The 23,819-nt window shown below is 47.8% G+C and overlaps 7 protein-coding genes across 7 annotated transcripts; 3 read left to right on the plus strand and 4 right to left on the minus strand.

Moving 5' to 3' along the window:
• Positions 1-554: 554 nt before the first annotated feature.
• LCP9604111_4277 (uncharacterized protein) lies at positions 555-2,306 on the minus strand (the record flags this gene model as incomplete). The annotated part of the gene is made up of 5 exons (XM_039071958.1): positions 555-739; positions 796-1,483; positions 1,533-1,621; positions 1,799-2,066; positions 2,208-2,306. The coding sequence occupies 5 exons, from the start codon at positions 2,304-2,306 to the stop codon at positions 555-557; spliced, it is 1,329 nt and encodes a 442-aa protein (XP_038929839.1).
• A 447-nt stretch (positions 2,307-2,753) lies between these two features.
• Positions 2,754-3,322, minus strand: LCP9604111_4278 (uncharacterized protein; the record flags this gene model as incomplete). The annotated part of the gene is made up of 4 exons (XM_039071959.1): positions 2,754-2,778; positions 2,859-2,870; positions 2,941-3,147; positions 3,264-3,322. 4 exons carry the CDS (start codon positions 3,320-3,322, stop codon positions 2,754-2,756), a joined length of 303 nt encoding a protein of 100 aa, XP_038929840.1.
• Positions 3,323-3,550: 228 nt separating this feature from the next.
• LCP9604111_4279 (putative serine/threonine-protein kinase) lies at positions 3,551-5,168 on the plus strand (the record flags this gene model as incomplete). Its single annotated transcript, XM_039071960.1, has 5 exons — positions 3,551-3,771; positions 3,839-4,179; positions 4,244-4,593; positions 4,692-4,932; positions 4,987-5,168. 5 exons carry the CDS (start codon positions 3,551-3,553, stop codon positions 5,166-5,168), a joined length of 1,335 nt encoding a protein of 444 aa, XP_038929841.1.
• Positions 5,169-5,525: 357 nt separating this feature from the next.
• LCP9604111_4280 (uncharacterized protein) lies at positions 5,526-6,841 on the minus strand (the record flags this gene model as incomplete). The annotated part of the gene is made up of 3 exons (XM_039071962.1): positions 5,526-5,718; positions 5,780-5,878; positions 6,834-6,841. 3 exons carry the CDS (start codon positions 6,839-6,841, stop codon positions 5,526-5,528), a joined length of 300 nt encoding a protein of 99 aa, XP_038929842.1.
• A 332-nt stretch (positions 6,842-7,173) lies between these two features.
• LCP9604111_4281 (uncharacterized protein) lies at positions 7,174-7,611 on the plus strand (the record flags this gene model as incomplete). Its single annotated transcript, XM_039071963.1, has 1 exon — positions 7,174-7,611. One exon carries the CDS (start codon positions 7,174-7,176, stop codon positions 7,609-7,611), a length of 438 nt encoding a protein of 145 aa, XP_038929843.1.
• Positions 7,612-9,829: 2,218 nt separating this feature from the next.
• Positions 9,830-12,570, plus strand: LCP9604111_4282 (transcriptional regulator family TF; the record flags this gene model as incomplete). Its single annotated transcript, XM_039071964.1, has 4 exons — positions 9,830-10,191; positions 10,275-10,386; positions 10,442-11,148; positions 11,202-12,570. The coding sequence occupies 4 exons, from the start codon at positions 9,830-9,832 to the stop codon at positions 12,568-12,570; spliced, it is 2,550 nt and encodes an 849-aa protein (XP_038929844.1).
• Positions 12,571-22,153: 9,583 nt separating this feature from the next.
• LCP9604111_4283 (uncharacterized protein) lies at positions 22,154-22,751 on the minus strand (the record flags this gene model as incomplete). Its single annotated transcript, XM_039071965.1, has 3 exons — positions 22,154-22,349; positions 22,450-22,467; positions 22,531-22,751. The coding sequence occupies 3 exons, from the start codon at positions 22,749-22,751 to the stop codon at positions 22,154-22,156; spliced, it is 435 nt and encodes a 144-aa protein (XP_038929845.1).
• Between the last annotated feature and the right edge of the window lie 1,068 nt (positions 22,752-23,819).

Here is a 23,819-nt window from a genome sequence, read left to right on the forward strand (position 1 = left end):
TGGCGATAAGACGTCACCTTTCTGGAAACGATTGTCGTTTTTCTCCCGGCGCTGAAGTAGCAGGTACTATCTTCCACGCACTGCATGGTGGCGGAGCGCTGCATTATCAAGCTGGCGTGGTTGATTTTCGTCTTTATGGATAGTAGGCTAGGCAAAGATTGTAGGCAATAAATTCACTCATCCTCAACATCCTCATCTATCGATACGTGCGTAATTCCGTGCGGGCCTTCTTCGAAAGCGCGATTGTGTAACGACATCTCATAGCCTGAAAATGGGGCCTCACATCTAGTCCGTGCGATCGCGCCGGAATAGGTCGAACCCAGTAAACGTTCGCCGCACTTCTTCATAGGAAGTACATGTGACAGATTCCGCCAATTTACCTTGGGCATTAGGTTGGTGGAGCATCAATTGATTCATATCTCTCTCGCTCCATTGCTACACGGTACGAAGCTGGACTTGAAGTGGGAAGTCTATTTGTACCAAATAAAGTCCCATGCTCAAGTCGGCGACCCATAAAACGAACCTGAAGAGGACGGCGCGATACTAGACCGAATTCATCCTTGTGGTCCATGAAGTATCGATTCAGACGGGAGACCATAGATTGCCGACCTTTCGTTCAGACAGATCATCGCGTAGTACCTGGTAGAGATATTCATGTTGGCAAAGACACACCATCGGTGCGTTTGACAAACGACTTGCTGACGGCACCCACATGGTGCGAACGCTGTTTCGGTCGAAACTAATGCAAGTTAGCTTTGTATTCATCCGCGTGCGCTGGTAGACTGGCAAACTCACTTGTGTCCGATTGGAAAACCGCCGCTCTTGCACTGGTACACTGCTCTGCGTGGAGAACGACCACGTAATCTGCTCCAAACCCATCAAGTTTTCGAAATGATTCGGCCTCGTTATCTTCCCATGTGACCTGCAGACCTCCTGGATGGGAGCTTATTGTGATGCTATGCGGCAAAAACCGAATCAGGCGTCTGATCTGACGCATGTATCGCATCTCGGTGGCCCGCAATAATGGGGATGCTTTAAAAATTGAACAAATCGATAGAGCCAAGAGTTCTTCCACGACGTGGCCGCAGAAATAGGGTGCACTATTCCCACCTATATTGTTTGGGAACAAGGTCCGGCACGAGGTTTCTTGGTGCACGTTATCAAAGTCCAACCATCTATGGTGGATTTTCAAGGTGCTGCTCATGGCATCGTAGAACACATCAAGTTTTCCTGTCGAGCCGTTGACGTAGAGCACTCTTATATCTTTTGTTGCCTGCATGAGTGCCAGGCAGGCTCTTAAAGCCCTGTCTGTTGTTCTTGCAAAAACGGACCTGGGCAAGGCACCGATCTTGGTATCCCTGAAACACTTCCGTTGCTCCTCGTCAATAGTCCGGATGGGCGAGACCGAACGCAGCAGTCTCCAAAAGCTCTCAGGAAGTCTCGTCGGCTTTTTCCCGGTGGATTCTCGTATCATTCCTATAGACTGGCTGACGTCAGTTGGCGGCGCGTTGGCCAGAATTCATCTCACTGACCTGCGCACTTGATGTTTCACTGTAAAAGAAGAGTCCTTGCTGTGAAGCTTGTAGTATATGTTTCCAGATGCGGGCTTTAGTGGATGGTTCTAGAAGACTGTTAGCTTGTTCAACGTCGGCGACGCATGGAAAGTTCCGTAGGAGATTGACATAGATTGGGAGAAGGATTTCTTCATGCATTCGCAGGGCACTTTCCCATATTTGCCGCAACAGATCTGCTACCTCGCGCTTGGCAGACAGTCTTTGTCGATCGCGGCTGAACTAACCCAGAGCAAAATTGTACCCAAACTTGAAGACCTTGCCCCCGGAGGTAGACATGGGCAGCAGAAGCCCATGGAGAAAAATCTTTCCTTGAAACTGCGGGTCAAGAAGCAGGTCTCCGTTGGGGGTGTCAATGGTCGAGTGTGGATAGGTGAGCCCGCGAATATCGGGCGTGACTTGCAGCCATCCAAAGAACGTCTCAGATGACACCGGTTGACTTGGATTAGCATGTCCAGCCCCAATCACCACCGTGACATCTCGATCACTCTGGGACTATAAGCTCGCTATATCGTTAGCTGGCTCTCTGTGGACCGCGGCGCTCATCTTTCGGAAAGGAGTGATGATACAGCGAAGAGACTGGTACGGCCCGTGCAGGCCAAAACTCCAATTGCAGTGGTTTGCTGTCACAGTCACCTTATATCCTTCTCGGCGCATGACTAACGCAGCCACCTTCAGACCCTCACCATGGGAACCTGCCAAGTGGTCCTGCTTATCTTTGGATGTGAGTCCCATGACAAGAGACTCGACAGGCAGTTGCATGCAGGCATTGACCAAGGTGACCCTGCCGATCTTTTTCTCGTATTTGATGAATTCCAGAACTTGCCGCTGGCCATTTTCAACCGAGGCAGCTGGAACGATAGTGGAGAAACAGTCCTTCTTGTCTTCAAAATATGGCTTTAAATCCAATCGGTCGAGCTGAAACCTTTCCAGAATTGCATCTTTCCTGCTGCGTTTATCAGTTAAGGCGCAGCCCATGTCTCTTCACTAACACTGGCAAACATGGTCAGGGCGCAGCTTTCTATGACTCTATGTACTTGAGACGCACCTGTTATTCATTATATAGATAACTGCTCAAACTCTCTTTCCTGAGACGGGAATCCACATATAGCGCAAATTGGGGATGGTTTCGGGAGCATTCTTCTAGGTCCGTAAAACGAGGAATGAGTATTTTAAGCGCATTTAACAGGTCATCAACCGCTTGATTCTATGTTCGACAGGATACAGTCAGTGCGAAGAAAAAATAAAAAGTAAAAAAAAAGACTAGCTCCTGAAGGAGGCGCTCACAGATGCCACGTCCTTTGCGTCTTCCGATGAGAATTGAACGAGTCGATTCACCGACTCATGGTTTCCAAGTAAATCGTCTAACCAGTGGTCCACGGCACTGACGTCCCAGTGACCTTCAGATGACCTCAGGTACGGGTTTTGTTGAGCTACCGAGAGAGCTTTTCGCTCAATAGCGCCAATCGAGCGATTGTAGCCTCGACGCAAAAGCAGACAGCGAACAGTCTCTGGATGAATCAGCCGGGACAGGAAATAAATGGCAACAATTAACTCCTCTTCGGACCACAGAGTTCTGTTCGGCAATGCGGTGATTGGGGGATTTAAGCCCCATTTCGCATAAGGAGGTAAACGCTGCACGACGGAACAGGATCTGGTGGGGTTGAGAAATACATCTGTGCCTCCGCTCACCCACACCGCTTCCGCCAGCGGGTGCGCTTCACCCACAAGGTGTGACCTAGGGGGCCCATTAAGCCCGGTTGTCCTTGCGCTCCCGGAATGCCAGGTGGGCCTTGTGAATCGAACAAGTCATGTGGTGCTTGGCGCTTAGTCATACGTCACCAGCCTCCCGGCGGCTATTTAGGGAGCGTAGAGTTCAGTTTCTTCCCTGGTACTAGATTGTTCGCAGAGCATTACAATATCGCTTGGATAGCCCCATGCCACTTCTTCGGAATTTGTCCTTGACATCAAGGCGTACTATGTTCTCCTTCGCCCAAAAGTCACTCTGGCAGTTGCCGCCCAACTCGGGGCCGCCAATTCCTCAACAGGAACTTGTTGACGAAGAAGTTTGCCCTAACTACAATTCGGCGGCTTTCTACCCAGCAAAGCCGGGGGAAGTACTCGCTAAGAAGTTTCAACTGCTTGTCAAAATCGGATGGGGTTCACAATCAACCGTGTGGCTCGCCAGAGACATTTCCAGGTATCTACCCGCGCGTGCCTCCTTCATGTTGGCTTCTGGGAAACTGACCCCAGTCCTCGTAACTAAGACTCAAATGTCAATCTGAAAATACAGTGGCCCTGAAAATAATTAACAGTAGCAACGCTGACGATGCTCGTCATGAGAAGGCGATTGAAACCCATATTACCCAGCAACATCCAGGGCATCGTGGCTGCGTAATTCTACGGACATGCCTGGATGACTTCGAAGTGACTGGTCCGGAAGGAACGCACGTGTGTCTTGTGTACGAGCCGATGAGAGAGCCTCTCTGGATTTTACAAAGGCGTTTCGTTGACTGCAAGATTCCTTTGCCCATTGCGAAGGCCTATATCTATTTCCTCCTTGTTGGTCTTGATTATCTTCACTCGGAATGCAAAGTCGTCCACACAGGTGAGTATTTGGCGCCGTTCTTCTGTGTCTATTCTGGAATTTGTAGACCTAATCTACCTGTCAGATTTAAAGCTGGGGAATATCCTCATGAGCTTTGAAAATGAACACATTCTCACCGACTTCATTAAGCGACCACAACCAATGCAATTCAAGGTTGATAACGAGAGTGGCCGGACTGTCTACCGCTGCCATAATGACTTCGGTGCTCTTGACGGGAGAGAAATCAAGAATATGGTTCCCAAAATAGCCGATTTCGGGCTCGCAACAAGATTGGACAGGCCATCTACCCGGTTTGGAATGGTAGCAGAGCAACTGGGCATTTATCCTATCCAACCGGACTATTACCGTGCTCCGGAGGTAATCCTTGGCTGCGGTTGGGATTTCAAGGCAGATATTTGGAACTTTGGTGTGCTGGTAAGACCATGTACCTGTTTTCAGAATGTCAATCTGCAACACAACGCGCTTTTTCTCCCCTTGGCTTGGGATTAATGCTAATAATACTGTTCGGCAAGTTGTGGAATATCCTTGGGAACCAGGAATTGTTCCAGCAGGTACACAATACAAACGGCCAATACGACGCAAAGTCACACCTCGCGGAAATGATCGCCTTACTCGGCCCTCCCCCCGGAGTATTACTCGCGAAATCAAAGACCATGTCAGAGCACAACTGGCCACAGCCTGTCATGAACGACACTGGAGCACTCTGCAATAATGCTCAAGAATTCTTTGGTGGCCCCTTCTTTAGCGCAGAAAGTGGGTTGACAACTATCTCGCTCGTCAATACCTGACATACTGACCGTGTTCAAGATAAATTCCGCTATAATGAATTGATCCCGTCCAGACGTTTAAAGGATACAACCCCGTTCCTCGAAGAAAATGATCGGGAGGCATTTCTATCTTTTGTTCGAGATATGCTCACCTGGCTTCCGGAGAAGAGGAAAACAGCTCGCGAACTGATGAATCATCCGTTTCTCAAACTTGGTGGGTGAGCAACCGTCCAGTTACTTTGGGAATCAGGCGACCCTTTCTACGGATCCGGTCTCCGACCAGCCCTTTGGTGTCTAAGTTGTCAACCAAAAGCGCTCCGTGTATTTGTATACGACGAGGGTTTACTAGGGTGTTCAATGAGCCTTTTCTTGAACCTTTATCTCTTCGCAAGCGTAGTATTGAGATTATAGCAATCTAAGAGTTGGGGGTGATTGAACGTCTACACATGTACTGTACTCCGTACATCATTTCATGGTTATGAAACCAACCACTCCCCTTTCATATATGACCTATGGTTCGCGGGTTACTCCCACCACCCGCGACCCTGCAGCCCCCCGCGGTCAAAATAACCCTCGAGATCACTGAGTAGGGCCAGAGCCTTCGGGGGCCCCAGGAATCCGCGGAAGCTTCACTCGACCATACATAGCCTTCGAAAAGACCACCGTTCCATCGGGGTACACATGCGCAGATGTAACACGGGAATCCCCCTTCCCGAATGTTATAGAACCGTGGAGAGGGTCGTTATTTCTCGGGGTTGCATGAGGGTCACCCCTAGTCCGTTGTTAAGTATTCTGGTCAATTGAGGAGCTCTGGGGCGAGGGGTAATGCTTACTGCACAGTGCCTGAATCAACTTTGTCCAGTAGCTGGGGAACAAGGTCCACCGCATTTTCGGCATAGCGCTTGACCCAATCGACGTCCTGGGTTGTTCCTCTATTAATCCAGGAAAGGGACTTCAATTTCTGGGCTGCGGTGGAAAATGCGCGAGACATGTCTGTCACTGGTGGATAGAGGTAAAACTTGGTAACAACGTAGGTGAAGGACTGTCAGGTTGTCAAGGAAGGCACAGGTATGAGATTTGTAATGAGAAAGACAGTGACTGACAGCGAGGGCACGATCATTTATCTCACCCGTCACTTTCCAGCACTCAAAGTTCTTCCTGTGATGTTCGCAAGGTATGTACAGAAAAAGACCTCCTAAGCGCTCGAGTGGGATGGATTGGTACTCAACGCAGAACCCCTGCCAATTGAAGACGAGCTAGTTGAGCCTTCAGATACAAAAGCGCGTAGGACTAAAGCCTAGATATTATTTAAGGAAAGGTTGCAGCCTCTGGGTCATGATGTGCTACAACCGGGGTTTCAGCTGGCGCTTCGAGGCTAATATGGCCAGCGAAATATGCAGGTGGGTCTCGAAGTGTTCGTGTTCGTGGAAGCCATCATCACCAGTCGATTCTACGCGCCTTCTCGGGGCTCAAACACTCCAAGGGATGATGCATCGAGTTCACCATTGAGCTGATCGTCTTTGTGGAACGGAGATGGCAATGAAGGGGTTTCTGCGTGTGTTGACATTCGCTGAAACCGCCGGATTTGAGACATACTAAGTTAGAGCTCAAATTGATGCTGACTGCCGAGAAATATATAAGAAAGATTGCTCTTCTCCATAAAGTTGTCGCTAAATAGTGGGGTTGACGTTCAGCCATGTGAGGGCCTTGGGGAGCTCAGCCTCGCCGAAACGCAACGCTGCCTGACCCGACCCTACAGTGTATTTTTAAACAGTTTACCCCTCAGACTCACACTCTGCTTCTCGGCCCATACCCGTAAGATTGCACTATTTCTGGACACAGGGGTTACCAGCAAGAGTGGATTAAGCATTGTTACCAGTGACATACAGCCGCATGGTGTGAAATTAGCCTTGTGTTTTGGTTGCTTGGGTTGATTTGGAGGAGCTTAGGTTCTATCAAAAGGACAGCCAGTATTGAGTGTGATTGGTTTTGGGTTAACTCTCCTCGAGGTGGAAACCAGCTGCGGCACAGCCACGGCGCTAATTTGGCCAATATATACGCAGGTCGACCCCAGTGGGTTTGTTAGTATGATACTTCTAGTCTTGGCGCATTACTAAGATGATATATGACCGCCTTCTTAATATAGTATAGACTAATACACCCCTATTTCAGCACTCTTCACAGATACCCCTTTTATTATCCTATACACACACCCCGCGCATACACTATGGCGTCTCTCCACCATACTTCCAACGAGACTATTCCTCAGCCACCACAAACCCCTAGGCATAATGCCACCCGTGATCAACGTATCGCAGCGCGTACACTACGCGCGAAGGGCTACACCTATGCTCAAATTGCGGCAGACCTTCATATTACACAGCGTCAGGTTCAAAAGGCTTGCACTGATAATAGGCCTACACCTCGCAAGCCCCCTGGCGCGCGCCGAAAGCTATCAGAAGAACAGCTAGATGAGATTATAGATTTTATCCGCACTTCCAAAGAGACACGACGAATGCCTTTCTCTCAGCTTATACAGGAACTACACCTTTCTGTGGGCACTGAAACTCTTCGACGGGCCCTCGCAAGGCGTGGATATCACCGATGTAAGGCCCTTCGAAAGCCTCCTTTATCTGATCGTACGCGAGCATTACGTCTGACCTAGGCATTGGAGCATGTGAATTGGACTCGTGAGCAGTGGAAACGAATACTTTGGACGGATGAGACTTAGGTTACCTCGATCTATCATCGCCGGATCTTTGTTACACGCTGCGCCGGCGAGGAATTTGAAGATACCTGTCTCCGTGAGCGTGTATCTCGTACACCTGGTTGGATGTTTTGGGGCTCGTTTTATGGCGATCAAAAGGGTCCTTGTCTATTCTGGGAGAAAGAATGGGGGACTATTAATAGCGAGCGATATACGGACCGGATTGTACCTCTCATTGATGGTATGGTTACACTAGCGCGAAGATCAGATCAACATATTATTGTGATACAAGACGGCGCACCTTCTCATCGCAATCTTTTGACGATAGAAGAGCTTCACGAACGCGATATTTATCCTATCGATCGGCCTCCATACTCACCTGATCTAAACCCTATTGAACAGCTATGGGACTGGATGAAGGACTGGATAGGTGAGCGCTATTTAAGGGCGTTTGATCGGATATTATCCTATGATCAGCTTCGTGAGGTTGTACGCGCCGCATGGGATGCAATACCAGAGAGCTTTCTATCGCAACAGATTGATCTTATGCAGGCACGCTGCCAGGCGGTAATTCAGGCTAAAGGTAGTCATACACCTTACTAGAATATAGTGGTTATATGCATCATGAAGGCTAGTAATATAGTGGTTTATTTACATACAAGTGTAAAAAAAAAAGCGGCAGTATATTAGTCATTCTAATGGAGGCAAGTATCGCACTAACAAGGCTACTGGGGTCAACCTGCGTAGATAAACATGCGGAAAAGAATTTCTTTGGGTGTCCGAGATGGATTCCCATGCCGACAGCCTTTCTCTATCACGTGATGGAGCCTATCTGCGACTAGACACGTTTCCGAGGATTAATTATCTCATTGGTCATTATGGAAGGCGGTCGGGAACAGGCAACAACAGTGATAAGGGATGCCATCAAACCCGCGGTCTACTCTGCGCGAGAGATTGTCTCTTAATTGAAGTATACAGAGCAAATACGGCCAGCACAATGTTATTCATTTTTATGCACACTATCAATATTGCGCCATTGACCGTGCTTGCGCAAGAGGCTTGAAACATCTCTAACCCTAATTGTTTAAGCCTGGCAAGTGTATTCCCTATCCTTGCCTGCAGTTCAAGGGTGGGAAGACATCTGTTCCTGTGTTTTAAGTTGTCCGTTCGCTCTAGGAAATCAGTTAGACGGATGTTTAGCACCCGAGAATGTCCCTCCTGAAGCGGAGCCGCGGATCCCCAATTCTGCCGGAGCAACACCAACGTCCAGGTCGCCCAGGGACTCTTTGGACCACGCGCGAAAAACCCAATGAGACGGACGAATAGGATCACTATGCGGAAGGCTTGGCAGAGGTAGCCAGTGGAATAGGATCGGCAACAAGGAGTGCATCATCGGCCTCCTCATATAAGTGGAAATGTATTCTGCTATACCTGGAGTACCTGATATGCTTCAGTGGCATGAAAACTGGTACAACGCTAGGCATAAAACCAGCCGGAGAGGTCACAATCACAACCCCGGCTTTCTGATTGATTTTTTACCTCCCCTTTAATTGCCGCGGCATATAGACGTTCAATGATGTTCATTCCTTGGTCATACCGAGTCAATCGACCTGCCTTTTATGTACACGCACTTAATTGATCGATATCCACTAAATCACATACGCAGTCCCATCGCCATGTCCTTTTCTAGACGTAGAGTAAAGCGCCTTGGAGACCGTGTTAGTCTCAAAGCGTCACTGGTACAGCAAGCACTTTCCTATGGGCGGTCAGACATTCCGAGGTTACCCTTTCTTCGCAGGAATTCTGTGAAGTTGAACGACGCTTATGACATCAATCACCGGAAAATAAATCCGGGTCGTGCGTGTTTTATGATAGGATGATTTTCTTCTATCATGTCACGCAAGAAACGTAACGGTACCTTACCAAAGCTTTCGGACTCTTTTTCCGGCCAAGAACCCCGCCACCCGCTTCTGCTTGGAGACACTTTCCTTTTTCTAGGACTTATTCATTGGGATTGTCAAGGCCCGAGTTCAACTGGTTGAGTCTCTATACGCAAGCTACCAGAATTATGCCCTAACCGCTAGTTTCAGATTGACTGTAACAGCCTTACAACGATTTCCCTTCAAGATAACACCATTTTGAGACGCTATTCCACCCTTCCGACACCTCTGCCTCTATGAAAAACCACGGAAGGGCTGTCAACCCACCTGACAATAAACTAGGGCCCGGAAATAGCACGCAGAATGAACTGCCTGATGCTTCTAGCATTGAAAATTTCCCCTCTACCTTGGTCGCCAACACAGCTTCAACATTTGTGACGGAAGGGGTAAAAGGGGGCGATTCTGCCAATGGCAAAGTTGCCATCCCCCGTCAACGATCAAACACCGCACCGCGATACAATCGCCGGGCACCTCGGGCTTGTGAGTCTTGCCGGAAGCGCAAAACAAAGTGTAGTGGCGAGATCCCGGTGTGTCAGCAGTGCCAAGGGTTGGAGGGGACATGTCTTTATCCATTAAAGTCGGTGGAGAAAATGAAAAGGTAAGTCTCTAGCGTCCTGGACACCTTGGGTCTAGACCTGCTTGTGGCTGGCTTCATGCTGATTGATGACTACACCTAAGTAGACAAGTCATCAATCTGTCCGAAAAAGCGCAAGTTTACGAGAATGTATTAAAAGACCTGGGGAGTCTAGTAGATACGCGCATTGCCGCTCGGATCACGGGCTTACTAGACAAGGCTCGTGTCGTCTGTGTCGCTAGTCATTACTTGTAACTGACGCATTATTTCACAGCATGACTCAGACATCCGCTCGTCTCGTTCTGCAACCTTACCCGATGAGCTTATAGATGAACCAAGCTCGCCCTCGTCTATTGGCTCACTTGGCGATATTGACCAAGTGGGAGAAGACTTGAACCGCAATGAACATTCAAGAGCAACTGGGTATATGGGCAAGACCTCCGAGATAACATGGCTGCAACGTCTCCAACGAGGAGCCCAACATCATTCGCACCAATTGTTGTACCCCTCGGAGTATGGCAGAAGCAAGCGGCAAGACGATGACTTGGCCCTCTATGCAGTAAACTACCACCTAGACGAAGAAGACATATCTGTTCCCGAACCGGTGGACACATACGCTGTTCCGCCTCGCCAGCTAGCAGATAAGCTCCTCGATGATTATCTGAGGACTGTTCACCCCTTTTTCCCCATTATTCATCGACCTCTCTTCACCGCACAATATCGGACTTTTTTCGACGGCAATGCAAACCCCAGTGATAAGTGGCTTGCTATCCTAAATATGATATTTGCCATTAGCGCGCAGCATGCCCATCTCATCAGGGCTTCATGGCGCGGAGAGGAAAGAGACCATCTGATCTATCTAACCCGGTCCAGGGTCCTCAGTATGAGTGGCGACGATCTATTTAGTCACCCTGATCTCCAACAGGTTCAAGTGGAAGGCTTAGTTGCATTTTATCTCCTGTCTTCGGACCAGATAAATCGGTTAGCAATTACTTCCAGCAGTGGTAGCCCGGAGTCTGATTATAATTTCCTAGCGCCTGGAGAATCTCGGCTTTAGCAGTCCGATCAGCTGTCGCACTAGGCATCAACATGAAAAATGAGAGTCCCCGATTACCTGATATCGCCAAAGAAACCCGCTATCGAGTCTGGTGGTGTCTCTACACATTCGAGCATCTTTTAGGTATAATGACTGGCCGGGCTACTTGTATCCTAGGTGACATCTACACCACTCCTCTGCCACTTCCTCTGGAAGATGATGAGCTGTCAGGGCCCGTGGCTGCGGAAGTTCTTAGTGACACGCAACTCAGAGATAAGCGCATCAACAACATCATGGCGAGCGCATCAGTCCGACACATACCTCTCAACCCAGCCAAGGGTGCGAATACCACAAATCTAGCTCGCGTCCGTGATAACGTATGGGTGAAAAGCCTGCCTTTTAGCTTCAGCCTCTGCCATCTTTACTACTGCGACCTAACGATTATCGTCCAGGAGGTCATTAACAGAGTGTATTTCGTGGACAGTGTTATGAAGACTTGGGCTCATATTCTGAACAACATTAGGACCTTAAAGGTTCGGATTGACATGTGGTACCACAGTCTTCCAGAGATATTCAAATCATCGAAAAAGAAGGATGATGCCCCTGATTTGCTTCGCTGCAAATTAGCTTTATATCTCCACTTCTACAGTGCACGTATCACGCTTGGGCGGCCATGTCTCTGCCGGCGCGATACGCGAAGGAAAAGTTCTGCGAATAGATCGACTTTCAGCAGCGATATAGCAGAGCTTACTCTACAGTCTGCAAAGCTTATGCTTGACCTTATCTCGGATGAGCCAAATGTCATTGAGCTCTACGAGCTCTCCCCTTGGTGGTGTATCCTGCATTATCTAATGCAGGCAGCGACAGTCATACTTCTGAAGATATCGTTCTGGGACGACAAAATACCAGAGGAAGAGGCAAATTGTGTGGACTATGCCAAAAAGTCAATAAGATGGCTCTATGCTATGTCGGAGCACAGCATCGCCTCGCAGCGCGCCTGGCAGCTTTGCGATATTAGTTTGCGGCGTCTAGCTACCGGTACGGGAATCGCTGTCGACGACATGCCGTCAGCGCCCTACTTTCAGCCCGCACCTACCTTTACGCTCGGCTCCCACCACTACTCTTCACGGGGGTTTCAGCCCGTCTCAGATAGTCCGTGGGATTCACTTTCAAATGACCTTTCTCTGAACACATCGCACCTTCCGATGTATGACGCCTACCAGGCTTGTCCCAATATGGCCACAACTGATCCCACGGGGTTGAGCTCGGATAGCTCTCACGTGTCTGACCATTTGTACTTTCCCTATGATCCTATCAGTGAGGAGTTTATTCGCTCATTCTTCCCGCAGTCGAGCGAGGACAGGTAAAGAAACAAATGCAGGAGGCTTAGAAGACTTTTATCGAAGTATCTAGACCGTGCCACTAAAACATTCCTTGCAAATGACACCTACGCATTGTTTCACCGATAGACTAGGGTCGCGTAAATACAGCCGGCGGCACCACCTTTCCCAGCACACTAGACGAAGAAATGCGGGTGTTTTAGGATTGTGGCTTTGCTGCATTCGGCTTCTTTGGCCATTTGAATTGTGATCAGTGACCGGCTCCCTATCAGGTCATGTATAAAACGCAGCTTTGAAGAGAGATGTATTGGGGCCATATTGCAAGACTGGTGTAGAATATCGCTCAGAGCTACTGTACAGTATCAACAGAAGAAGCCTCTTGCTCAGAGAAAGAAAAGCAGAGTTGTATCGTATGTATAGCAAACTTCTGTAATCTACATAAGGGTATGGTTCCAACCGCGTCATTGAAATATAGCTTCTATTCAAGGAAGGAAAGGGATCGACGATAAACCATACCTGGATTAGCATGTTTCAAATTAGGGTTGGGGGATGATTGTCGAAGAGTGTGGAGGTAAATCTGATCTCGAATACTACTATAGCATTCTTGCCAGCGAACATTCTCTAACAGATAGGTAGAGCGAGGGCGAGACTATAAGGTATGAATCCCAGAGCCCACAAGCCTTGGCCTTCAACTGCCCGTCGTAGCGTGCGCTCTGCGAAAGCTTAATCCGAACTTCTGTTGCTTCTCTCATCACGGATCGTCAGAAGCCATTAGTAGGCACGCGAAGCTTGCAGCTATACAGCTCCCATATTGAGGGCAATAGCTCCACATCTTGTCGGCAATATAGTAGAAGTTCCGGTTTCAATAAACGTCATTGAAAACTTCATACCGGCCCCCTTTTTGGGAATCATGAAGCCGCTTGCCTGTATCTTTTGTAATCTGCCACAACTCTTAGCAGTATCAGACAGGTTTGGATCGTTCTTAATGCATTTGGCCAAGCCAGCTAGAAATTTCTTCGAATAATCCCGTGTCGCTAGCCCCAACAGAATGCATCCGCACCTTGCGTGTGGACGTCGATAATGTAGGTCGTGGAACGAGGGACTACATGAAGTAGTACGAGAGAGATTGAGCTAAGCCGTCCAAGATTGATACCTTCAAGGTCGAAATATAGCGAAGGTGGGTCGACTGGAAGGCCGACTAAGACGTCAAGTAGGGGAGGCAGCTCGCGGTGGTCGGAGATGACGCTGGTACTGCTCTGCATTTTTGCAGCTGGTCAAAGTATGGTAGGACGGAATGAATGTATGGCACGAATGTATGATGTATAACTATGTTGATTAAGTGATTTTAGTTAAGGAGGCGCATTGTCAGCTGTCGCGACCCCACTCGCAAGCTGATTGGACTGATACCTGTCAAACCTCCGTGCCCCTCCTCAGAATACTTGAATTTCCCCACGCCAGCGTATTAATCTGCGTATCAGTAACGACTCTTTGCGTGAGGTTTCCGTTGTGAGCTTGTCCTTAAAAATCGGTTTCGACGAGAGCGCTGCTTCGAGGACGGGCAAGGAGGTGAAATGGTGATTTAGACAGGTCAAGCAGAGTAGACCAATGGTATAAGTAAAGCGAAGTTGCTGAATTGGTTAACAAACCAAGGCAGTTGGGATTTTCTCGGGCAAGTTAGCATTCTGCAAGAGGTATCTTTCGTAGATAGCTCTAGAATCGCGCGGAGAGGCTAGCAATTGCTTGTATGCTCTGAACTGAGACGCTCGGTCGCGTCGATGATGCGCCTGGTTGGGATTCACATGACGGGTCTTGGTCTGTTGTCTGAGGTCTCTCGGGACTGACCAAATGAGATCGATTTTATTAGGTATTCGGTTGCAATTGGATAGGACTAGCTATGGCTGTGGCCTTGAGTATAGCTATATATCGTGATCTACGCAGTCGCATGGTCGTGACTCCCGTGACTAGTACTAGACGAAACTCTCATACAAACAGCCTGTTCTATTCAGAAAACACTACTTTTATTATCATTCGAGTGTTAGTCGTAATAAAGCCAGATATTCAAAGTCATTATATACATTTATCTTCAATGCTATTGGGATTGCCGGCATTCTTTTAATTCAGTCTGCCCGTGTAAGCTTAAGTGTCTCGCTGAGTTGCTTCTAAATATATCTCCGTAGTAGTACAGTACACTATCAAACTACTAGTTTAGACACATTAAAGACCATGATATTCGACAGGCGGATTTACTGTCGGAAGATATGAATAGACTAAGTAGGGCAAGAACATATTCTTTAAGATCCCACAATATCTACAGTATAGTCAATGTAGTACAGTCACGCTTTAGGGTCTTCCGCGAATCCGAGCTAAGTAGCCGGCGCGCGACCGTGACTTACGCAAATGAAGGCGCGTTGACTAGATCCTGGCCTCACAACGCGAAACGACCGAACTGGCTTAGACTTCAGGTCTACTGTTAGTATCGATAGTAAAGTGATGGTAATGACAGCTAAAAGCATATACTATTGATTCTGGTGATCTTGCTGCTGTTTGTGTCTCAACGGTTAAGGCTACGGTTGGTAAGTCAACAGCGGACTGTGAATAAACCACTTTGTGAAAACGTCGAAACTTAGAACTCTAGGTATACTTGGTGACAGAGAAGTGTTTGCTGAGGCCCGATATGCCTATACAATTCGTCTCTGTCAATCAACGTTCAATAACAATTTCCCGTGAACTTGATACACTAATCTAGTACGGCCGTAGAAGTGTGATCCGTTGACTCCCAGTCTGCAGTTGACTTTTGCTTAATACAAAAGGAGTTGAGGCAGAGGGTCCAATGTGCCTCAGTTTGGGTAAAACTCCTCACTAAGATAAAGACTTAGCTAAACCGGTGTATAATGAGGTAGACGGCGACTAGAAAATCCAGAAGTCTATAAATACCGCCTGCTGCCCTAGTCTTCTGTTGGACCAAACACTGCCTTTATTAGAAAGAGGGATTCCTTTTAGTCCTCTGAGAATACTATGCTGCAGCGAACCTATGATAAGTTCTTCCACGCTTCTACAAGCTTTTCTCAGTACTGACGCGACTAGAATATATCATAATCATATAAGTTAGCCAGTTCCTGTTAGACAATAGATATATGGGTTTTCAGTCACTATAGGCCAGCTAATTAAGAAGGCAAAGCTTTTGCCTGGCCTAAATGACTCTAATATGTCTTCTGTACGGACAAGCGCCTCTACTCAGGTATATACCTGCGCTAATCCAACGTCAACCTCTACCAGCTTTTACCCCTTGATTTCAGAACGTAGGAGACTGTCCAGCGGGAGGTATATCTACTCTTATCCTGAATCCATTCGATACTATACTAATATGGCAGATACTGTGATCGACCCAATCTATATGCATTGAACCGCTGCAGATGAGCGCAACGAGTATCACAATCGTACCCGACCAGCGTCGATTGAGATCATTCATTAACAACTACATATAAGCCAGCTTTCCCTTCTTAGAATCAGTAGCTAGTATCTGGCAGAATGTGCTTTAGAGCGAGACCCCAAGCGTTCGATTGCCCCGATACGAGTTGGGAACCCCTTTTTTTGGATACTCTCTTCAAGTCTTACGCACACGTCGTCGATATCTAGCATGATTCAGAAACCTGGCAGCGTGTCAACAACAAGACTACAGATGGGCTCCACCACGGCTTTTCAACTGACACCATGCCACCACTGCAGCTACCTCGCACGTGGTCCTATCGTCGGCAATCAGGTATGTCTGCCAAACGCCATTAGTCCAAGACCGTTCCCTCCGATCGTCGGCCACTATATTATCGTGCAGGGCAGGAAATTTAGAACAACATTGCATATTGCTGCAATAACAAGCATCGCCGGCCGATTCAAGCCAAGGACGACATCTGTGTTATCTCAGCAGTCTACTGGCCACCGTGAGGTACGCGCGGGTGAACAGAGTCGAATATGAATAACTGTGAGTATAGCCTCATATCATCCGAAGCATACTGATATATTTGGGGAGCCGCCAAGTAGCGTAGGAATTGCCAAGTCTGCGGGGCATACCGCCCTCGGACATGTACAGCGCGTCGTGCACACCCTCACCGCCTTGCCGCGCGACGCGATCGATCCGCCTGGCCATGTTACTGAGGATACCATGCAGCCACTCCCGACCGAGACGTCCTCGAGACGCCGCCACTCGATCTTCCATCGATCAGCCGTAGTAAGCTGACAACGAGCACCGACACTATGTGATATATTGCCTTATGACAAGCGGCTCAACATCAGCGAATTTCCCCGAATCCTTTCAGCGAAACGAGGTCGAATGACCCTCACCTCACGTTTTCAGGCGGGCAATCTTTCTTCGCTTCTTCGAGATGTCTTGTTCACCGAAGTCCCGCCATCCGCATGGGCTAAACAATGGCAATGAATTCCACCGCATCGGAGCCACGTCCTTGCACTTTGTCAAATAATACGCAATCGAAGCAAGCCGATCTGGGAGACTCCATCATGTCCCAGCACCAGACCACTCTCGACTTCAATGATGACTTCGATGACTATATCAAGTGACAAGTGCCTCGGAGCATGCGACGGCTGTCGTTACAAGAGATACAGGCGACGGGTTCAAGAGGCCGAGGCTGGTACTCTACAACGGCAAGCAACAGCTCAGACGAGAGAATGGACGATGCAAACCGCGTGTTCAACATGAGCACCCCTGCGCCGACTATTGATACCAAGCACGAGAAGTGTGGCCTCTGATAGGACAATTTCAGCCAATCGAGGTGTCGTGGGCCTTCATTTCCCGAAAAACGGAGCTACATATGTGCCTGACGAGATCTGGCATTCTTCTGAGGCAACCGGGCATAAAGCCGTTGTGTATCTTTTCACCTGCTGCCTCAAGGAAAAATCGTGTGGGGCTAGAAATATCGAGCGGATTCTAGTCATGCGAGAGCAGCGTTACGAGAGAAAAAGAGCAACATTCCAATCTTTCGGTGATGCTGCCGCATCATATTAGTGCAAATTCGCCTTCTCAATTGGCAGAAGATCTTGGGACGCGTTGCCAGCGGCCGCAAGTTCATCACGTGATGAAGGGGCCAGCTTGGATTTTGCTGAAGACAAGTCGAATTCAAGATTCCAAAAATCAACACGCAGGTTTTTGCATGATTGAAAAATAGAGGATTCTCTGTGTTCGGCGATACCAGTATCACATGACAGAACGCTGTGGTTGGGCGTGGAGAGCTACGAGAGAAGTGATTGTGGACGAGGAGCAGATAGACTGGAATCTCTTTAGGAACGGCAACCAGAACAGACCCGAACAACGTGTACACCCCTCAGGGCTGGCGTGCCGCATTCCGTGCATCATGACCGGCTCAGCTTCCATGGCTTTGGACTTTACATGGCAGATCAGACCCGCCATCGGCCCTGCCGTCAACTCCAACAGCCTCCGGATTATTGATCCTTTTTTATTTGTGTATAACGAATGGCCCTTGGGAGAACGTCGGCTTTGCTCGGAATTGATGGCATACTACTCTATGTCTCACATCGCTCCGTGCTGCAGCCTGAAGGGCTGTCTTGAACCTGGCCTCTCCAAGACGCTTGCATTACCCCCGCTAGGGACATGGACGGCCGGTTCAGCAGCATGAGCCCATTGCCGTTCTTTGAGCCTGCAAGAAGCCCGGGGACGATGGACTAAGGCATTCCTCCATATCAAGGGGCTGCATAGGTAGCTCGCAAGCTGATGCTGAAATTTCCAAAATCCGTCGCGGAGCCATGCCATTGACTGCAAGCGATGATTGCAGACGCTTTGGACATGTACGATGACTGAAACATCCTCTGCGACCCTTTGATGTCTAGGATCAAGTTGTTACTTCTCTCACGTTCTTTCTTTCACGACTCTCTCCGCGAGATGCTCTATCAGAAGTAGAGCTGGGTGTTGGAACGATACTCAGACGCTCTCATGCCGTTTTGCACTGCGCATACCAGATCGCCCACCGTGTTCATACCTTCATTATACCCACCACACCCTGGTTGGATACTCCAAACTTCTCTCGAAACTATTTTCGGACCCTTTGTATTCCAAATGTTGGCACAGAGTCCCTGCTAACCTTCCACGACAGGTGAAACACTAGCTTGTTCTTACCATCGGCGGCGCCTCTGCGATTCAATAGTGAGGCAGCTGGACAGCAGCATTCCTTGCGGTCCCTCCCCTTTCCAAGTGAGTGTTAGTGGAATTAGAGGCTAAGCATGAAGAACTCGCTGTTTCGCCTGCTGGGGGGTTTCTGCCTTCGGCAAGTTCATGCCATATTTCGCAGTGGGACAGCCCCTTGGAAACTCTATTATAACTGCAGATAAATTTCTGCGCTCCTAGCTCTACGCCTCACCGGCTCGGTTCCGTTGACAATGCCTCTCCTAGCCTAATCGAGCTTTTCTTAGAGCATGGGCTACTTTCTAACACAGGGTTACAGAATCTATGGCTTTTACCCGGAAAATACAGCCCCTTGTCCTCTTCTTTGATGCATGGCCCGGTTCTCGCGACTTGTTTGTGACCTGTTTCGTGACCTATTGCGTACTGTAGATCTGGGCCTGTGAATTGAGTGTTGCCCTTATAATTGACCTTGAAAGTAGCCGTTTCTACGAATTATGTTTTTGCAAGATGGTTGTATGTTGTGTATTCTTGTAGACGTACCTACTTGTCCCTAGACCGAGGTTGCACATATCGCTTTCATGACAGCGAAGTAGCGATGCGGGCGACGGCTGGCAAAAACGGCTGTAGTAGCCGGGGCGAAAATCTTTGGAAGCGAAAAGCCAATAATTAGTTCCACCAAAGTATATCTCCAGAGTCAATACTTGATATAAAAGCAGTGATCTAGTGTTGGGATTCAAGGACTGGCGATATGCTCAGTTAGGCTGTGTATACCCTATAGTGCAATCTCACCGTGTGATTCACCATTACCACGGCTAGTTATTCTGTGGGTAGGTTCGTTCACCACTCAGCTGTTCATTTATGTTAACTACTCACTGGTCGACTGTCTATTTATAACTTAATTATCTATTCACAACTTAACTATCTATTCACTAGTTAACTGTTTATTTACTAGTCAACTGTTTATTTACTGGTTAACTGTTTATTCACTGGTTAACTGTTCATTCACTGGTCAACTGTTCATTTATTGGTTAACTGTTCATTTACTAGTTAACTGTTTATTCACTGGTCAACTGTTTATTTACTGGTCAACTGTTTATTTACTAGTTAACTGTTTATTTACTGGTCAACTGTTCATTTACTGGTTAACTATTCATTTACTAGTTAACTGTTCATTCACTGGTCAACTGTTTACCAGTGAAATGTCTAGCTACCACTTAACTGTTAGCTTACTACTTAAATAATCGTTTACTAACTAACCGTTCGCTTATCACTGAACTATTCCTCTCTCTGTAGAACTCGTATTGCGCTATAATGTGTATATGTGAATCTAATAGGTAAAGACTGTGTAGAGGGTAAGGTGGCAGTTCAACCTCTAGGCCACTTTCACCGCTCAGTGATTAACGTAGTAAGTTATCTTTATATAAACCACCACTATCAACTTTAAGGACGGCTAACGTTCGCTCACCGTTGTCACTTACCGTCTTACCGTTATCACTCACCATAGTCGCTTACTATTAATACTCCCGTCGACACTTATGTCGACACCTACGTGAACGCTTATATTAACACTTACGTTAACACTTACTACCATACTTATTAATATACATTTCTGTTCGTTCTATGCCTCTATAGCACATATATTCTATTGCGGCGGGAGGGCTGTCGGACCTTAAACTATCTAAGAGAGTTGGTAATACAGTATCCGATAGCGGAAAATTTAGTCTAAAATTGTAGGATTTTAATTGATTTGTATCTATCTAAGGATTGCCCTATCCTTCGGGATATAGATAAGATAGAGATGTTGCGTAGGTCTTTGCTTCTTCGAAGACTCTCAGAATTTTCGAATACTAGTCTCTAGCACCATAGAGAGGTGCCTATACGTCGCTAGAGGCCTTATTATCGCAGCAATCCCCTGCGGAGCACACGTTTATAATATAGGGCTCGTTGGCTGTGAGGGAGCATATACTTATAACATAGGGCTCGTTAGCTGTAAGGGAGCACACGTTTATAATATAGGGCTCGTTAGCTGTGAGGGAGTATACGCTTACAACATAGGGCTCGTTAGCTGTAAGGGAGCACATACTTACAATATAGGGCTCGTTGGCTGTGAGGGAGCACACGTTTATAACATAGGGCTCGTTGGCTATAAGGGAGCACACGCTTACAATATAGGGCTCGTTAGCTATAAGGGAGCACACGTTTATAACACAGGGCTCGTTACTATGAGGGAGCACACGTTTACAACACAGGGCTCATTGCTGTGAGGGAGCGCAGGTCTTATATCGCGGGGCTCGTGGCAGCGACAGCCGTGGCCACGGGAGACTCTTAAGCCTACAGATAAGAGAGGGACACCATGGCATATCGGAGTATAAGGAGCGAAGTCCTGGTTTTTTCTGGGCTAGGAATATGGCTCCTTTTATGTCCACTCGGCTCCGTCTCTACGCAGCGACCGCTTGCGCACATCTTAGTCATGTTCACTGCTGGTCGATATATATTAAGATGTTTAAACGGACGTTAAAATAGCCGTTTTAAGAGTTGGTGGCCGTACGAGGCACGTCTTAGCTGACCCGCGGTTGGCCTCAGTTCGCCAAGAGGCACAGTCCCTTATTTCCATAAAAATCACCCATCTAGAACTTTCTCGATTTCTACGGTGAGATACATTCGGTAATTCTGTGTGAGAACACTACGAAGAAGAGACTGAGTTCATAGATCTGCACCGCTGCTGCAATTAAATCGCGCAATTCACATGGTATTGAGCAAGATTGGGTGGCGAAGACTAGTGAAATGAGTAGTCAAAAGCAATGGCCTTGACCGTGATTTCTGTGTACCAGGGAGGGGTCAACCCTATTCTTTAGACCAACCTTTGCGTCCTTTTGGCCGCAAATTTCTCATATTTTTTAAAAAAAACTTCACGGTCACAAGGACGGTACCTCAGGACTCTGGAAGACTGTTCCAGCTCAGAAGACTTATGACGAGATGTTCAATAAACGCTGCAAAAGTTGAGTAGAATGAGCGATTTTGCAAGAATTATGTTATAATCAACGGTCTTTGGTGCCCCAAAGTTTATCTTTGGGTAATGCCTTCTCTCATAAAAATCAATTTCGAAGTAACAGTGAGCGTCAAAGGCGGGTAAATAAAATGTGCTCAAGTGATTGAAATACCTTTTAACTCAAGCGAGAACTGAAATCTACATATCGTCAAGTTTCCAGGCAAGAAGCCCCTACTTGATGTAAGCTTCCTTCTATGAGAGACATCATTCTTATTTAGGATCTCGTTCGAGTCATTGATGACATCTGTTAGAGCATATCAACGTCCGCTGAAATAGAGAAGGCGATGAAAACCTCGAGCAACCAGAACCATACTCGATGACAACCGAACAAGCATGCTGCCATCAATATCAGGCTTCGAGGATCAAAACTCATTCAAGAAGTCCCCGGAATACCTGGTGGTTCGTCTCATGGAGCCCTAAGTCGAGGCACCTTTTGGAGTGCAAGCTGGTCCTCGACAAGACCGCATAGATGCCTGCGTCTTTTTGACACTCTTCACCTCCTCTCTGAGAGACCTGAGGTCGCAAGTGAGCTTCTCTATACTGTCAGAGAGAGTCTCGATATTGCTGGCAAGGTCCCTTCGATGACGACTTTTGACCTTGCTTTCCAACAGCCTGTATGTATCTTGAATCAGCTCCTTCTCGAACTTGAGCGTCGATGCTCAATACAGCAAAAAGACAAATAGCACAAGACAAAGCAGACAAGTGTACTTACTTGGCTCGCTTGATAGCTCTGGTAATGCATGATCAGAGATATAGAAACGAAGGCGGTAGGTGAATAAGGAGGGCAACTTACTGTCTGGACGCAGATTGCGAGTGGTCAAACGATCTGGTGGACAACCTCTCGTCTGATTCTCTTTCTCGAGTGGGCGCTGATCGGACCTTCTGGTAGTGCCTTTTCTCAGGTCGGCTGTGGTGAGATAACTCGCGGTGGCGGTCGGTCTGGATGGGGTCAGAACAGGACGTGATCCCATCTTCATGGCCGGAGCTCTCCCCGCTCATATCTTTTTCTAGCATCTTTCGAAGTTTGGCAATATAACTTCCTCGCTGATACTGAGCATCAACACGTTTTGCCATTGGCACAGCAATAGGGAAATCAGAGAGATGGGTAAACCTAGGGCAGAGAGATGTTGGAGCGTCTCAAGTGTGCTCAGAGATGGAAGTGTGGCCACGCCTCGATTGATCCGTGACTGGCCTTTTTTACTGTATGCCAAGAGATCACGCGCTTTGGTTCCATTGGAATCACCCATCTCTAACCCCCTACATTTTCTGCGAAAATCGGTCCCCGGTGTAAAATTGACTCTTGCCTTACTGGCTAGAACTCGGGAACTGACACGATACGACGTTCCATTTAAGCTTTTCGCTGCCTGCCGATCGTTAATTTTTGCATCCACCCGCGCCTCTTTTCCGCCCAGATCCCATTACCCTAATTTAACTGTCAAATACCAGGTCCGAGAATTCACAAAGTCAGAGCGTTATTCGGAAACTCTCACCCGATGAAAACCGTCTAAGTCATCGCAGCCGGGTATGCAAAGGCAGGATTAGTTCGACATACATTCCTTGGCAGTCCGCTTGTGGCACAGCATTGTAAATCGCACGACCCGCGGAACCCTTCCAATTGACTTTCGCTAAATTTAGCTGGGTCGGTCTGTCTATTATCTACGAAGTGGCAACCTTGGTTGAGCAAAGCGTGCGAGTACCGTAAATTTCTAAGTGGAACTCGCAGAGGGAAGCTTCGCAGCGCTTACGTCGAGTTACCCTCTGATGCGTGACTAAAACCAGACAACCTAAGACATGGAGCGTGGACTGTATTCATTTCTGAGTTCTCTTGTTGCCACATCAGGAAAGCTGCCTGGGGAGTTTGGGGTGGGGAAAGCAGAGCGAACGACGATCAAGCCACCCAGTTGTGGGCCCTGCTACTAACCAAATCCAGCGGCCATGAAACCAATGTACTGTGCTTTTCTTGCGCTTGCCAGCTTTATTTGTCGAGAAAGCCTTGCATCGAAGAATCCCACCAGAGTGGTACATCAATCGACGTATGGAATCTATCTTCTATTTTCATATGTTGTCATAGCATGGCAATAG

This window comes from Penicillium roqueforti, assembly GCF_015533775.1.
Source record: "Penicillium roqueforti strain LCP96 04111 chromosome Unknown scaffold_08, whole genome shotgun sequence".
Classification (NCBI taxonomy): Eukaryota; Fungi; Ascomycota; class Eurotiomycetes; order Eurotiales; family Aspergillaceae; genus Penicillium; species Penicillium roqueforti.